The sequence below is a fragment of the Procambarus clarkii genome, chromosome 43 (assembly GCF_040958095.1).
Source record: "Procambarus clarkii isolate CNS0578487 chromosome 43, FALCON_Pclarkii_2.0, whole genome shotgun sequence".
Lineage (NCBI taxonomy): Eukaryota > Metazoa > Arthropoda > Malacostraca > Decapoda > Cambaridae > Procambarus > Procambarus clarkii.
This window is the reverse complement of record NC_091192.1, coordinates 12,992,333-13,009,421: the sequence shown is the minus strand read 5'-3', so window position 1 is coordinate 13,009,421 and position 17,089 is coordinate 12,992,333. Positions and strand designations below refer to the sequence as shown.

Here is a 17,089-nt window from a genome sequence, read left to right as displayed (position 1 = left end):
AAACCTTTGCTGGCAGAGGGTTAGTGGTCGGGAGGGTCAAGTCCCCGCCCCTACATCTGAGGTACGACCTATTTAAATATGTTCTAGGTCGTTCACAATGTTCCAAACGAGAAGTTTACATAAACACGCGGGATAGACTGGACCTGCGTGACGCCGAGAGCAAAACACAAGGGTTACCCCCTCCAAGAAAATTACGTGACTAGACCCGTAAGTCACCAAAATTGATATCATAAGGTTTCAGTCACAGTGACTATAGCCGTATGTTGTCAAAAGGGAAAACGTACCGTTTCCCTCACGGTGACTCAACCACATGTCGCTAAAAAATAAAAACATACATTCTTAACTACACTTTACACTACTTATGCTGACGACTACTCCCAGCCTCCTTACTCCTTCCTTATTGACTCCTCCTTACACACTTGCCTTATACTGACTCCTCCCACTGCTGCCTTATACTGACTCCTCCCACTCCTGCCTTATACTGACTCCTCCCACTCCTGCCTTATACTGACTCCTCCCACTCCTGCCTTATACTGACTCCTCCCACTCCTGCCTTATACTGACTCCTCCCACTGCTGCCTTATACTGACTCCTCCCACTCCTGCCTTATACTGACTCCTCCCACTCCTGCCTTATACTCCCTTCACTTAATGTTCACATGCCTGTCTTCATAAAGGTATTTAATAGGGATAGTTTAGTGTTGTTGTTAGTGGGAAGTAACTTGTACAGTTTGTTCATTAATGGTTCATAGTATTGCCTTGTCTAGTTTAGGACCTTGTTATAACCAGCTGTAGGAATTATTAACCGGGAATTATGTACAATAATGAGTTCCATTGATATATATTGCATGTGAAACTGTGTTTATTTATGTTAATGGATTAGCTCCCATCTCTTAAAGTACTTTGGTATAGTTGTTTGATCTCATTCACCCCCTATTGCTTCGTTCAGTCATGACACTCCTTCACTACCACTACTGTTATATGGTGACCTATACTATTGGTCGCCACTATTCTCACTTGCCACCATTATTTCCTTACCACCTCCACTCACCACAAACACCCCCCACCCCCACCCCCCGACCTCCGCACCATCATTACTTACCACCATCACTACCATTCACCACCACCACCACCACCACCACCACTAACCCCACTGGTGGTGTCCACAGCGCCCATCACAAGTTCCGGGAGTGCGTGTTGGACAGGACGCCCGTGGAGTGTGACGACCCGTCCAACCTCCAGGTCTCCGCCTCAGTCTTCATGAGGTCCATGCTGGACCGAGCGCTCGGCTTCCTTCTCCAGAAGTGCCAGAACTTCGTGTAAGTCTCCATCACTCTACACCCTCCTTCACTTCAGTCTCCATCACTTGAGTTTCCATCACATTGGGTGCTGTGTTACAATGATTCAGGTACATGGTAGTAGTGGAAACCGGGCCTGCGAGGGGCCGTTTTGCTTTTTTCAACGCCCCTCGTAGGCCCGGGGAGTTTCTGATACATTTGGCCAAATGTCGTACTGCAATTCATCCATCTCACGACTCAGCTGGATCCTAGCCAGTATATTCACAGGTTAATCATTCCTAGACCTCGAAAATCCTAGTCTTGCTACACAAACCAGCTAACTTGTTTCTAAACCAACAGTCACAAATACATACATACATACATACATACATACATACATACATACATACATACATACATACATACATACATACATACATACATACATACATACATACACATACGTACGTACATACATACATACATACATACATACATACATACATACATACATACATACATACATACATACATACATACATACATACATACATACATACATACATATATAGGAATGAGTTACGAGGAAAGGCTAAGGGAGCTGAACCTCACAACCCAGGAAAACAGAAGAGTAAGGGGTGACATGATAACCACCTACAAAATTCTCAGGGGTATTGACAGGGTGGACAAAGACAAACTCTTTAGCGCGGGTGGAACACGAACAAGGGGACACAGGTGGAAACTTAGTACCCAGATGAGCCACAGGGACGTTAGAAAGATTATTTTCAGTGTCAGAGTAGTTAACAGATGGAATGCATTATGCAGTGATGTGGTGGAGGCTGACTCCATACACAGTTTCAAGTGTAGATATGATAGAGCCCAGTAGGCTCAGGAATCTGTACACCAGTTGATTGACAGTTGAGAGGCGGGACCAAAGAGCCAAAGCTCAACCCCCGCAAACACAACTAGGTGAGTACATACATACATACATACATACATACATACATACATACATACATACATACATACATACATACATACATACATACATACATACATACATACATACACACATACATACACACTACACAGCCCATACATGCATATAGAATAGCCTGTTCTGCCACCATTGCACCATTAATCAGATGTAATTAATGTCATATGAATCCCTAAAATGTATTAAGAATAAGATTTCAGTAATCTTATCATCCCACACCTCATTCACCCCCAAGTAATCTTAATTATTTGTACTGTTAATTCATATTAATACATACCAATCAGCAAGGTATTCATATTATTCCAGCAAATTTAAATATTATTAAATACCCACCTATATACTATTCGAAAGGATAAACCAGAGTGTATATGTCCCATTGAAATAAATAAATGCATTAGTAATTATTCATAAAAACTAAGCTTGTGTTAAGACACACAAAAATATATTAATTTAACATCAAACACACAAAATGCAACACTTGTACTTACACTAAAAATACACAAAATCAAAAACACACAGAATAAAAACACATACATATTTACACTCAATATAGCATTTAAGCAGAAAGTACTTCCACACAATTTTTCATTTACACACCAGATATGACATGTTCAAAATATGATATTCACACACAAAATATGCCATTTATAGACAAAATATGTCATTTACACACAAAATATGGCAGTTGCACACAAAATACACCATTTACACAAATATTGCATAATCACTCAAAGTATAACACTTACACAAAGTATGGCATTAGCATAATTATATCAAATTTCATATATGCTCATACAATCAAAACACGCTTTCACTGACATTACACAATTCCATAAACATAATTTTCACAAAATACCCACACAGTGTCTCATAAACCAAATACACTTTCACATGAAGATCTATTTTTCAGGTAACATATACACAACTTACACAAATACACAATTCGCACCAAAAAAAATATAGTTGATCCAGTTCCACTTCAGCGTATTAAATACACAACTTGCATAAATACATTATTCACACAAAACAATTGTAAAACACGGACACTTATTACACAAATTGTGTAATTAATACACAACTCTGCACAATTAATACAAGAAAACTGTCTATATAATTTCACAACTTGCACAATGATAATCTATACAGAAAGGTGTAAATACACAATTCGTTCATATATAATTACACAACAAACGCAATTAATACACAACTTGCACAATTATTACACATCTTTCATAATTATTACACCACCTGCATAAATACATATCCAGCACCAATACTTACAATACATAACTAGTCCAAATACGTAAATACACAACCAGCACAAATACACAATTCACACAAATACAGTTACAACATATACACAATTAATACACAACTTGCACAAAAATATAATCAATACACAACTAACCCAAATATGAACACAACTACTCAATTCTACAAATACACATACAAAACATGTACAATTAATACAAAACTTGCGCAAACAATACACAATTTGTGGGTATATAATCAATACATAATTGTAATCATCATACAACTTATGTAAAATACATAACCTGCACAACTTATTACACAACTTGCACATGTATAATAATTATGCTATATGTACAAATACAATCACAGCCAACTTTTGTCAAACAATACTAAATTTTCATAATATTTGTTTAGGTATGATTAGGTCGTCATTTATAATATGTTGAGTTTAACCAACTCCTCAAAAGTCAGAATTTCACATTAAATGAATGGTACATCTGACTTCCTATGAGCTCAATATAAAAACACATACATTTTCCATAAATGTTTCATTATTAATGGTGCTAAACAACCCATCTAGCATATATCCATTGTTTTTAATGCCTTATTAACCCCCTTGAGCTAAATGCTAAGACCTGGAGACGAGCAATCACTCACCGGGGTAACGGAAAATGACGGGGCCTACGAGGGGACGTTGAAAAAAAAGCAAAACGGCCTCTCGTAGGTCCGGTTTCCACTATTCACGGAGTACTGTGTTACAATGATACAGGTACACGGAGTACTGTGTTACAATGGTACAGGTACACGGGGTGCTGTGTTACAATGATACAGGTACACGGGGTGCTGTGTTACAATGGTACAGGTACACGGAGTACTGTGTTACAATGGTACAGGTACACGGGGTGCTGTGTTACAATGATACAGGTACACGGAGTGCTGTGTTACAATGATACAGGTACACGGAGTACTGTGTTACAATGGTACAGGTACACGGGGTGCTGTGTTACAATGATACAGGTACACGGGGTGCTGTGTTACAATGATACAGGTACACGGGGTGCTGTGTTACAATGATACAGGTACACGGGGTGCTGTGTTACAATGATACAGGTACACGGGGTGCTGTGTTACAATGATACAGGTACACGGGGTACTGTGTTACAATGATACAGGTACACGGGGTACTGTGTTACAATGATACAGGTACACGGCGGGCCCTGCTGCAAGGACAAGTACTTTATATTCCGCCCTTCTTGTACAGTCTGGTTTAGTCATCCCAATCTATTCTGTTTCCATATATAACAGCGCTGTAACGGCCTGTATCCCAATAGCGCACCAACCCATAGGTCTGCAGTTAATATATCCAGGAGATTTAGCCTAGTTTTGGTGAGGTAATTCAGGTCACTTTTAAGTTATTCCTGAGAAAGTGCAGCACATTTTCCACACGATACAGTTCAAGCACACAGTGGACCAAGTTGGTGAGTGGGGGCAGGCTGAGACAACCACGTCCTAACCTAACCTAGCCTAAATTTGATATAGCCCAAAACAATCCAGCGTAGTCTAATCTGACAGGACCAGAATGCCTATAAAACACGGCAAAAGTGTTGGAGAGTAGTAACAAGGGTAACAAGACCCGATATTAGTACTTATAACGTACTAGCTAAGTTAGAATAAACCTATCACTGCAACACAATTAAATAATAACACGAATACAAAAAAAATTCGGACAATTGTACAAAATATTTGACGTATACGTTATTCGTAGCAGCACAAACAGGCATTTCAATACAAATATATTCCATTGTACTTCCTTGTAAATATTTGGATACATATATTAGTGAATTTCGTAATTCGAAATATTATTTGAAGAAAAGACAAATATGATTCTCCATCAATGATGAAATATTAATATGGCGTCTCGATGATGTAAGTACCTGTAATTCGAGTCATTGCCTATCCGCACTATATATTATGATTTCCTTGGTACAGTCCAACTTGGAAATGGATCCATAGATAGACTTACACGACCTGAGGTAATTACAACTCAGGTAACCGAGGATGCCAATTCATAAAATCTGCTTCTCTTCCAGACCAAATGCTCGTGATTGCCCTAAGGGCAACTTTGGGGTACCGACCAGTCCCACTAACCTCGACAACAGCGATAACAATCACCACATGGACAACCGTCATAACAGCGAGAACAGTCACAACAGTGATAACAGCCACAACAATGGTGGGTGGCCTTCGTCCCACCTGCGGCCAGATGCCACCACCCCTCAGCCAACCCCTCGGCCAGGACCAACCGCCCCCACCACCCGCTTCACCTGGACCACCCCCGCCAACCTTCAAACCCCGCGGCCCACTGTTAAACCTTCCCTCGGTCTCGCTGGCAACACTTTATTTGGCGCAGAGAGCCAGCAATACCGCGGCTCCGGCAGTGGTGTTATGTCAGGTGTTGCCACGCTTCTGGTGGGCGTGGCTGCTGTATTTAGATTATATTAATGTCCACATTTCGTTTTCTTTAATGTACTGAGGCTGCTGTGAATTTTTTTATAGAGGGATCTTAGATATACAGTATGTAGAATTTTGAGGCTATTAAGAATAGCTTGTAGTTAATATTTTCATTTTAAGGGTATACTGTAAGTATTCTTTTTTATATTGGCTTTTGTGATTGATATGTAAATTTTGGCTTCGGGATTTTGTGCCCAGGAGTTAATGTTCAGATTTTGGAATATTGTTGCTGACGTTCAGATCTTGGCGAGCAGTGCTGACACTCAGAAGGGGTATGGTCAAATTGTATACAGGACGGTTCGAAAAGCTTTGTGTTCTGACTGGAAAAACCCTATATATCGTTAGGTTAGGATAAATTAGATCAGGTTAAGCTGCCTTAGACTTGGTTGGGTTGGTTTGGGTTAGATTAGGTTGAGTAAGGTTAGGAGGTTTTAAAATCCTTTAGTGAACCGTCTTAAGCACGATGTGACTTGTACCTCATTCAGAACTTGTTGATGCTGATGCTGAGGTTAGGATATAAAGGGGTCAGCACACGGATTTTGGCCAGATGGAAACAAGGATGTTCACATTCTGTAAGTCAGTATTTTTATTGATCAATGTTATTGAATAGGTATTTCACAAAGATTGTTGCTTTATAATGCGAGTCCTAGTTTAACTACAGGTAGTAGCATTCGATCTTGTAATTATAGATAACTAACTAGATTTTTTTTCTAGACTGCTTGTATTGAATTTCATATAAAAAGGTTACTGAAGTTGAATTCCATATTTGTGGTAAATATTAATGAATTCCAGATTTTGTATAATGCATTTAATGAATTTTAGATTTTGGGACTAGTGGTAATGAATTCCAATTTTGGGGGACTACTGGACATGAATCCCACATTTTGTAATATTTCTGATGAATTTTATATAACGGACATCTGGTGTTGAATACAAATTTAGGAACTCGTAATGAATTTTAGATTTCGAGTTTTATATGCCATTATTCAAGAATATCTAGAAATAGCGCGATTACATTGCAGGAGTGCAAAAAAACTGAAATGTTACTTTCTAACATTTGCTCTAGAATTAAATAGGATTAGTTCCAGGCACAAAAACAAGGTCGCAAGGTTTGCTTCTGTATTCCATAAAAGTCTGGATGAAAACCTTAAAAGACCATGAGTCTTCATGACTGGTTTCCAGGACCAGATAGAACTCATCAGTTTACATTTAGCAGGACTAGATTCATATCATAATGATCTAGAAGATTAGATTCCAAGACCACAATGGTCTGAAGTATTAGTTTCGAGGACTGATTTCTGTGAGGTCTAGAAATATGTTTATGGACACAAAGGTCTTTAAGATTAGTTTTCAGGACGGTAAAAGAAATCTTGAAGATTACTTCATGATCCACATGGCTCTGGATGATTACTTTGTAGTTTAGCCGGTTCATTATTTGCATATATTTCTCTTCCAAAATGATTTATTCAAATTAATAATATTATATTTAGAACATGAATTACTGATGTAAATATGTTAGGCTAGGTTAGGATGGGTTTCGTTAGGTTTAATTAGGTTACGTTACGTTTGATAAAATTTCTGTTAGTTTGAAATCATCTCAAAAACAAATCAATTCATATATAATGTCTTGCAAAGTTTTATTATTCCATAATAAAAACTTTGAAAATATATATTTCGGGAAAATTCAGCTTGTTAGGCACTTTTGGCCATTAGGTAAAATATTGTGTGTGTGTGTGTGTATTCACCTAGTTGTTCTTGCGGGGGTTGAGCTATGCTCTTTCGACCCGCTTCTCAACTGTCAATCAATCAACTGAAACTATCTACTATTCCCCCCCCCCCCACACACACACCCAGGAAGCAGCTCCGTAACAGCTGTCTAACTCCCAGGTACCTATATACTGCTTGGTAACAGAAGCATCAGGGGTGAAAGAAACTTTACCCATTTGTTTCTGCCAGGTCCGGTAATCGAACCCGGGCCACAGAATTACGAGTCCTGCGCGCTGTCCGCTCAGCTACCAGACCCGTCCACCCCGCTCAGCTACTAGACCCTCCAGTGTGTGTGCCCATCCTCAAAGTAATTATACCAAGAGATACCAAACCAACTCTCACACCACCTAGATAGTTTTCTAGATAGTTGTGATAGTCTGAAAGCATATTACGGTTTCAATAATAGTCTACTTATAAACTGGCATGTGAACCTTTATTCTAAACAGAATACTTTAAAGTTATTACTTTATTATAATATACATCGATGATTTAAAATATAAAATGTATGCTTAACTCGTTTTTTTTTAAATGATCTGAAGAACTTGGTTTTCTGTAAATGAAATTCTATGGAATACTTAACTAGCTTTCAAATACCAAATTTCCACTTTTGAGGATAATACTTAATTTGAAGAAAAGACCCAATATATGTATAAATGTATTCAAAACTAAATATTCGGATGTAACCTACGTCCTTTAGAACATTGTATACAGTATCTTGAGAAAGGATTTAGATTTCATCCGAATATTTGATTTTTAAAGCATTTACTTATATTGGGTATTTCCTTCACCTTCATTTAAGCACTACAGTATTGTAGTAAGTTTCTCCACACAATATTAACGCAACTAAATGTAATGAAAACTAACCTATCTTAACCTTAACCTAATGTAACATAAACTTAACCTACACGTGGATAGGGAAAAGATAATAGCAATAATTACATAGTGGTTTTCAAGTGATTACCTCTAGGTTACCTCCTCTCCGTGGACAGGTTGATATACTTATATATAGAAAATGAATATGCATTTTTACTTCATTTTATTATAATAACCAAAATACACAAATTACTAAATTCTAATATTTAACAAATTAATTACTAAATTGCCTGACAATTTAACCTAAATCAAACATGTTTTATGGTGAGTTAAAATATTTAAAAACTTGTGGAAAATATTCAAAATACGGTTAGGAGAATTGTTTATTTGTAAATGAATTCATCGCATTCATATTATGTGATGAATGCCATTTTGTGCTATTATGTCTAAAACTATTTTTTACACGCATTGTAATATTACATACATGCATTCATATAGTAACAACTAAGAATTAGAAGAAATAAATAATAATTTTTTCTTTCGCTGGAACAGCATATGCGAACCAAATTAACTTACTTCGCAAAACTAAAGGCAGTAGTAGCCTATGTACCATTTATAATTGTTTTAAGACAGGCTCCAAAATAGAAAAATTAACGTCCTGCTTGAGGTGTCGCAGGGCGGAGGCCAGGCTGCTCAAAACCACGACTTCTGACCACCCTAATACTAATAGATATAGTTTTTTTATAGTAGTCTGATAAATAGATAACCCTGTTTGCAGTGCTGTTTTGTTCGGGTGTACATAACAATTTACATATAATTGTCTTTCGGACTTGGTAGGCATGTGGTAGTGTTTACGGTGATGTTTTGACCTGGTAGAAAAATTGCTTGTTTACAGTGGCTATAACGATCTTGTGAACAGATAACTTTGTTTAGAGAGTTATGATGACCTGTTGGGAAAGTTGCCTTGTTTCCTATGGATGTGAATAATATGTACATATAATTTTTGTTTACAATGGTTGTAAAGAACTGATAGAAAGATAAACCTAGCTTTGTTTTCATTGGTTGTGAACATCTCGATGAAGATAAGCCTAGCTTTGTTTACAATGGTTATAAATCTCATTAACAGATAGACCTGACTGTTTACAATGGTTGTGTAGAAATCTATAGTCAATTTAACAAATGTACATGGTTTTGTTGTCAGTAAGTTTGGTGTCCGAAATGTTACTTACAGACATAGGTTTCCCAGACAGGTTAGTGTTATGTATGTGAACGTTACCTGAGCTGCAGATAGCATTAGTGCAACTTGTTTATTAAAACAACACCAGCAGCATATTTTGTAAAGAGTAATAAATGTTAAATGTTCCTTCTGGCAATTTTTAACAACAATATTTTAGAATTATTGGATCTAATTCTTGATGGTTTTTTATGCATTTCCTATTGCATTTTATGAGGTATTTAGCCAGTTACTGGTGCAATATTTAAGCTGAAGTTGTCAAAGACAGTATTTTATACATTTCCAAAACAGTGCTGAAAGTGGTCTTTCAAGTTTTAAGAAGAGCTTAAGAAGAGAAATACAAAACAGTTTGCTTATTTGCAGAATTTTTTATTTTTGTTTTAACAAAGTGTACATGTATTTAGAAAAAGTATTCATTCATTTTTGTGTTGTGTGTGTGTGTGTATGTACTCACCTAGTTGTGCTTGCGGGGGTTGAGCTCTGGCTCTTTGGTCCCGCCTCTCAACCGTCAATCAACAGGTGTACAGGTTCCTGAGCCTATTGGGCTCTATCATATCTACACTTGAAACTGTGTATGGAGTCAGCCTCCGCCACATTACTTCCTAATGCATTCCATTTGTCAACCACTCTGACACTAAAAAAGTTCTTTCTAATATCTCTGTGGCTCATTTGGGCATGTGTGTATGTGTGTGTGTTTTGTTGTGCTTTAGTAGATATTTATAGGTTACAAAATGTACATTAGTTAATACAATTAGTGCTTAATGGTTATGGATCTCTTGGAGTTTCTCCGCTTCCGGACAGGAACCGGGGACACAGCAGGCATTTCCCCTCTGGATCGCTACACTGAGGCGCTGAAACAAGAAACTGGCAGCCCTTGGGTTTCTGGCGATGTCAATCAGCCTGGAATCCAATTCTTTGAGAAATCCCATGGCACTCCTACTCCAGGGGCTGGGCGTGTCAGACGCTACAGGATCAAAGGTGTATTGACCTTCCAATCGCCTGTATTTGTTTGATTTTGCTATTTCCCTGTGGTTGGCCGCCCCACCTGCTTGATCAGCACCGAAGTGTATGTAGGTGTCAGCCAGGGTGGATACACATGTGTAGTCCTAAGCCAGCTGTTTGCCCCTTTTCCAGGGGTATATTGTGATCACATCTGGGCGAAGTGCGGGGTCATCCGGGTTTTGGTCCCCTAGGATGAGACAAGGCTCATCTTGATGATGTCATTAACCTCATTGTGTCTTACATGCCAGCCCTTGGAGCATCCGTAGTGCAACCCAACCCAAGATGCATATATACATACATATATATAAATATATATATATATATATATATATATATATATATATATATATATATATATATATATATATATATATATAATATATATATATATATATATATATATATATATATATATATATATATATATATATATATATATATATATATATGTCGTACCTAGTAGCCAGAAATCACTTATCAGCCTACTATGCAAGGCCCAATTTGCCTAATAAGCCAAGTTTTCATTAATTAATTGTTTTTCGACTACCTAACTTACCTAACCTAACCTAACCTAACTTTTTCGGCTACCTAACCTAACCTAACCTATAGAGATAGGTTAGGTTAGGTTAGGTAGGGTTGGTTAGGTTTGGTCATATATCTACGTTAATTTAAACTCCAATAAAAAAAAATTGACAACATACATAATGAAATGGGTAGATTTATCATTTCATAAGAAAAAAAATAGAGAAAATAACTTAATTCAGGAAAACTTGGCTTATTAGGCAAATCGGGCCTTGCATAGTATATATATATATATATATATATATATATATATATATATATATATATATATATATATATATATATATATATATGTCGTACCTAGTAGCCAGAACTCACTTCTCAGCCTACTATTCAAGGCCCGATTTGCCTAATAAGCCAAGTTTTCCTGAATTAATATATTTACTATAATTTTTTTCTTATGAAATGATAAAGCAACCCTTTTCTCTATGTATGAGGTCAATTTTTTTTATTGGAGTTAAAATTAACGTAGATATATGACCGAACCTAACCATCCCTACCTAACCTAACCTAACCTATATTTATAGATAAGGTTAGGTTAGGTAGCCAAAAAAAGCTAGGTTAGGTTAGGTTAGGTAGGTTAGGTAGACGAAAAAACATTAATTCATGAAAACTTGGCTTATTAGGCAAATCGGGCCTTGAATAGTAGGCTGAGAAGTGCGTTCTGGCTATTAGGTACGACATATATATATATATATATATATATCGTACCTAGTAGCCAGAATGCACTTCTCGGCCTACTATGCAAGGCCCGATTTGCCAAGTTTTCCTGAATTAATATATTTTCTCTAATTTTTTTCTTATCAAATGATAAAGCTACCCATTTCATTATGTATGAGGTCAATTTTTTTTTTGTTGGAGTTAAAATTTACGTAGATATATGACCGAACCTAACCAACCCTACCTAACCTAACCTAACCTATCTTTATAGGTTAGGTTAGGTTAGGTAGCCGAAAAAGCTAGGTTAGGTTAGGTTAGGTAGGTTAGGTAGTCGAAAAACAATTAATTCATGAAAACTTGGCTTATTAGGCAAATCGGGCCTTGCCTAGTAGGCTGAGAAGTGCGTTCTGGCTACTAGGTACGACATATATATATATATATATATATATATATATATATATATATATATATATATATATATATATATATATATATATATATATCCGAAGCCGACGGAGAACCCTCTACAGCAGTCAAGCGTTGTATACATGTACACTTGCCCCCACGAAGGATGTAACCTTCAATGTAAGTACATAGGTATGACGTCGACCAAGCTGACGAGGCGTTTGACATGCCATCTTCAATCTGGTGCCCCTAGGAATCACATGAGACAAGCATATATTAGTATATTCAGGCTTGTTCGCATATATATATATATATATGTATATATATATATATATATATATATATATATATATATATATATATATATATATATATATATATATATATATATATATATGTCGTACCTAGTAGCCAGAACTCACTTCTCAGCCTACTATTCAAGGCCCGATTTGCCTAATAAGCCAAGTTTTCCTGAATTAATATATTTACTATAATTTTTTTCTTATGAAATGATAAAGCAACCCTTTTCTCTATGTATGAGGTCAATATTTTTTTATTGGAGTTAAAATTAACGTAGATATATGACCGAACCTAACCAACCCTACCTAACCTAACCTAACCTATATTTATAGGTAAGGTTAGGTTAGGTAGCCAAAAAAAGCTAGGTTAGGTTAGGTTAGGTAGGTTAGGTAGACGAAAAAACATTAATTCATGAAAACTTGGCTTATTAGGCAAATCGGGCCTTGAATAGTAGGCTGAGAAGATATATATATATATATATATATATATATATATATATATATATATATATATATATATATATATATGTCGTACCTAATAGCCAGAACGCACTTCTCAGCCTACTATTCAAGGCCCGATTTGCCTAATAAGCCAAGTTTTCATGAATTAATGTTTTTTCGTCTACCTAACCTACCTAACCTAACCTAACCTAGCTTTTTTGGGCTACCTAACATAACCTTACCTATAAATATAGGTTAGGTTAGGTTAGGTAGGGTTGGTTAGGTTCGGTCATATATCTACGTTAATTTTAACTCCAATAAAAAAAAATTGACCTAATACATAGAGAAAAGGGTTGCTTTATCATTTCATAAGAAAAAAATTATAGTAAATATATTAATTCAGGAAAACTTGGCTTATTAGGCAAATCGGGCCTTGAATAGTAGGCTGAGAAGTGAGTTCTGGCTACTAGGTACGACATATATATATATATATATATATTAGTATATTTTGGTAGCAGTCTTTCCTGTAGACATATATTATTAAATATGACCGAAAAAGTAAGATTAATAATTCTAACACGAATTTTCTCAATCTTTCGTACATTACGCTTCACTGTTGGAGGTAAATCAAAAATTAATTCTCCAAAATTCATTTTTATTTCTAGTCTGACGCGACACGGGCGCGTTTCGTAAAACTTATTACATTTTCAAAGACTTTAGTTCACAAATACACAACTGAATAGAACTTACGTATGTCCGATTTTATATCTACATTTGAGTGAGGTGGGAGGGGTGATGTGGCATTAACACAAGACAGAACAAGAGGGGATATTAATAGGGTATTAAAAGTATCAACACAAGACAGAACACAAACAATGGGTATTGAATAGAAGTGTTTGTAGAAAGCCTATTGGTCCATATTTCTTGATGCTTCTATATTGGAGCGGAGTCTTGAGGTGGGTAGAATACACAACTATATTCTACCCACCTCAAGACTCCGCTCCAATATAGAAGCATCAAGAAATATTACCTGATAATATTCTACAAAACCAAGAAGACTTCCGAACTCCTTATCAAAAACAGCCCGAAGCCGACGGAGAACCCTCTACAGCAGTCAAGCGTTGTATACATGTACACTTGCCCCCACGAAGGATGTAACCTTCAATGTAAGTACATAGGTATGACGTCGACCAAGCTGACGAGGCGTTTGACATGCCATCTTCAATCTGGTGCCCCTAGGAATCACATGAGACAAGCCCATGACATTACTCTAACAAGAGAAATGTTGAACAAGAATACTTGCATATTAGACAAAACCCAAGATTCAAGAAGATTACAAATTCTTGAGGCAATTCACATAAGAATAGAGCGACCTACCATGAACACCCAAATCACGGAACTATTTACTCTACCCACCATGAGAGTAAGGACAAGACAAGAACATATCGATGCCAACACAGAAGACAATGTCCAACATAACAGGCCAATTACACTGGATTAATCTTTGTGTTTAGATAGGAGATGCCTCGTATGGGCCAATAAGCCTTCTGCAGCCCCTATATATATATATATATATATATATATATATATATATATATATATATATATATATATAAAGTGCCAGGACCACTCTGCAACTGGTGTACAGGAACCCTTAACCACTCGACCATCACGACCGGACACTGATGGGGAATTAGCCTTAGCTACATTTGTGTTGCATTTGTATATACATCTGAATATACATTTTGGATATGTATGTTGAGACGGTAGGAAGGATTGTTCGCATGGGTTTGCATTGTTGCCCGGTGTTACCGTGCCTCTGGGTCAATGTATGGAACACAGGCACAACTGAACCCTAACACTGGCTGGTAGGTAGTAATATTGCATGTTACGTTGTGTCTTGCTATTTAATTCTGAAGTTAAGGCTGAAAACTTTCACGTCAAGGAAAACACTTCAAGTGTAAGTTGTTAACACCGGTAAAGACACTTAACACCCTGTAAATGATATTTCACCCTGTAAAAATCACAAGACTCCCCCGATACAAAATATGAACACCCTGTAAAACATACTTAACACTGTAAAAGACACGTAACACTGTAAAAAATAACAAACCCCCTGTAAAAAACTTATTTCCCGACACCCTATTTGAGACAACACTCAACACATTCAATTTATGTTGAGAATGTCTATTTAAGACATTCTCAACACCCAGTAAAATAAAAAAAAGACCCACCTAAAATACCCTGGAAAAGATTACCATCACTCTAAAAAAAAAAGCATAATCCATGCTAAAAGTTCTGCCAATCGCCCCACTCCCCCATCATGAACTATGAATGATTGAAGTTGAGTAGTGTAGCACACTATTGCCTCACTGTCAACAAATACAGTTAGCTCTCCGGCTGAAACTCACAGCTTCAGCCTAATATTCAACCAAACACCCGTTTTGTCACATTCATAATAAATGCTCTAACGCACAATTTACCTCATCACAATAGGACTGTAGTAATTACAACTGGACTGTAGTGAAAAATAAAACAGAATCAGTGATTGACTCAGTCATGAGTTTAGTGGTCCAATAATACAGCTATATAGTTTGTATGCAGACGAGGAGTCACAATAACGTGGCTGAAATATGTTGACCAATCCACATACTAGAAAGTTAAGGGACGACGACGTTTCGTTCCGTCCTAGACCATTCTCAAGTCGATTTTTGACTTTAACCATCCTCAAAAATCGACTTGAGAATGGTCCAGGACGGACCGAAACGTCGTCGTTCCTTAACTTTCTAGTGTGTGGTTTGGTCAACATAGTTTGTATAATACATCTTAGAAGTACACAACTAATAAACTGTAAATTTCTTGCATGGCATTCTAGTCATTTAAGAGAACAGTTAGATATTAACAATTTGATGTATTACGCCCCAATAATGTTGTATATGTGAAAAGTTAATTATTTTGAAGCCTATATTGCCCTCTATTGTTGTATACGTGAAGAGTGAAATATTTTGAAGTGTACTTGCCGTTATAAAGTTATATGTGAAAATTTAATTATTATGAAGCTTTTCATACCTTATAAGATTGCGTATGTGAAAAATTGAATTTGTAACCTATATTGTTCTTATAACATTGTATATGTGAAAATTTAGTGGTTTGAAGCCTATCCTGCCCTATAACGTTGCATATGTGAAGAGTAAATTCAAGCCTATCTTTTTGTGATTCCAGTATCCACAAGAGAACAGTTAACAGGTTGTAATGGTCTTTTATTTACCTTGTCTTGCTCACTGATGACTCGATATGGGTGAGATGGATGGTACAGGGTAGATGACAGAGGGCGGATGATAGAGCGTGGATGATACAGGGTGGATAATACAGGGTGGATGGTATAGGGTAGTAGATATAGGGTGGATGATAGAGTAAATGATATAGGTTGGATGATACAGTGAATGATATAGGGTGGAGGATACAGGGGGATGATAAAAAGTAGATGATACTGGATGGGTGAGAGAGAGAGCGGATGATACAGGGTACAGGATACAGAGTGGATGATACATGGTGGATGATACAGGATAGATGATATAGTGGATTATACAGGGTGGATGATTGGGGTGAATGATACATAGTGGATAATACAGAGAGGTTGATACAGGGGTGGATGATACAGAGTGGAGGACAGAGAAATGGCATTACAGATCAGTCTGCTACCTCGAAGAACTTCACCTGCTTGAGCAAGCCCATGAGCTCCTGCCTGTAGAGAGGTTACCTCCCTGGGAGGATGACCCATGCAGGATCATCATCAATGAAATGGCAACGAAAAAGTCCAACATGATAGGTCAAGAAATAAGGCACAA

General features: G+C 36.9%; 1 protein-coding gene across 1 annotated transcript in view; it reads left to right on the top strand.

Moving 5' to 3' along the window:
* LOC123755767 (uncharacterized) overlaps positions 1 to 9,981 on the top strand; it is a 131,399-nt gene extending 121,418 nt beyond the window's left edge. The window contains exons 6-7 of the mRNA XM_045738543.2: positions 1,169 to 1,318; positions 5,618 to 9,981. Coding sequence (XP_045594499.1) covers positions 1,169 to 1,318; positions 5,618 to 6,029 — 562 coding nt within the window. The 3' untranslated portion in view covers positions 6,030 to 9,981. The remainder of the gene's footprint in view (positions 1 to 1,168; positions 1,319 to 5,617) is intronic.
* The last annotated feature ends 7,108 nt before the right edge of the window (positions 9,982 to 17,089 follow it).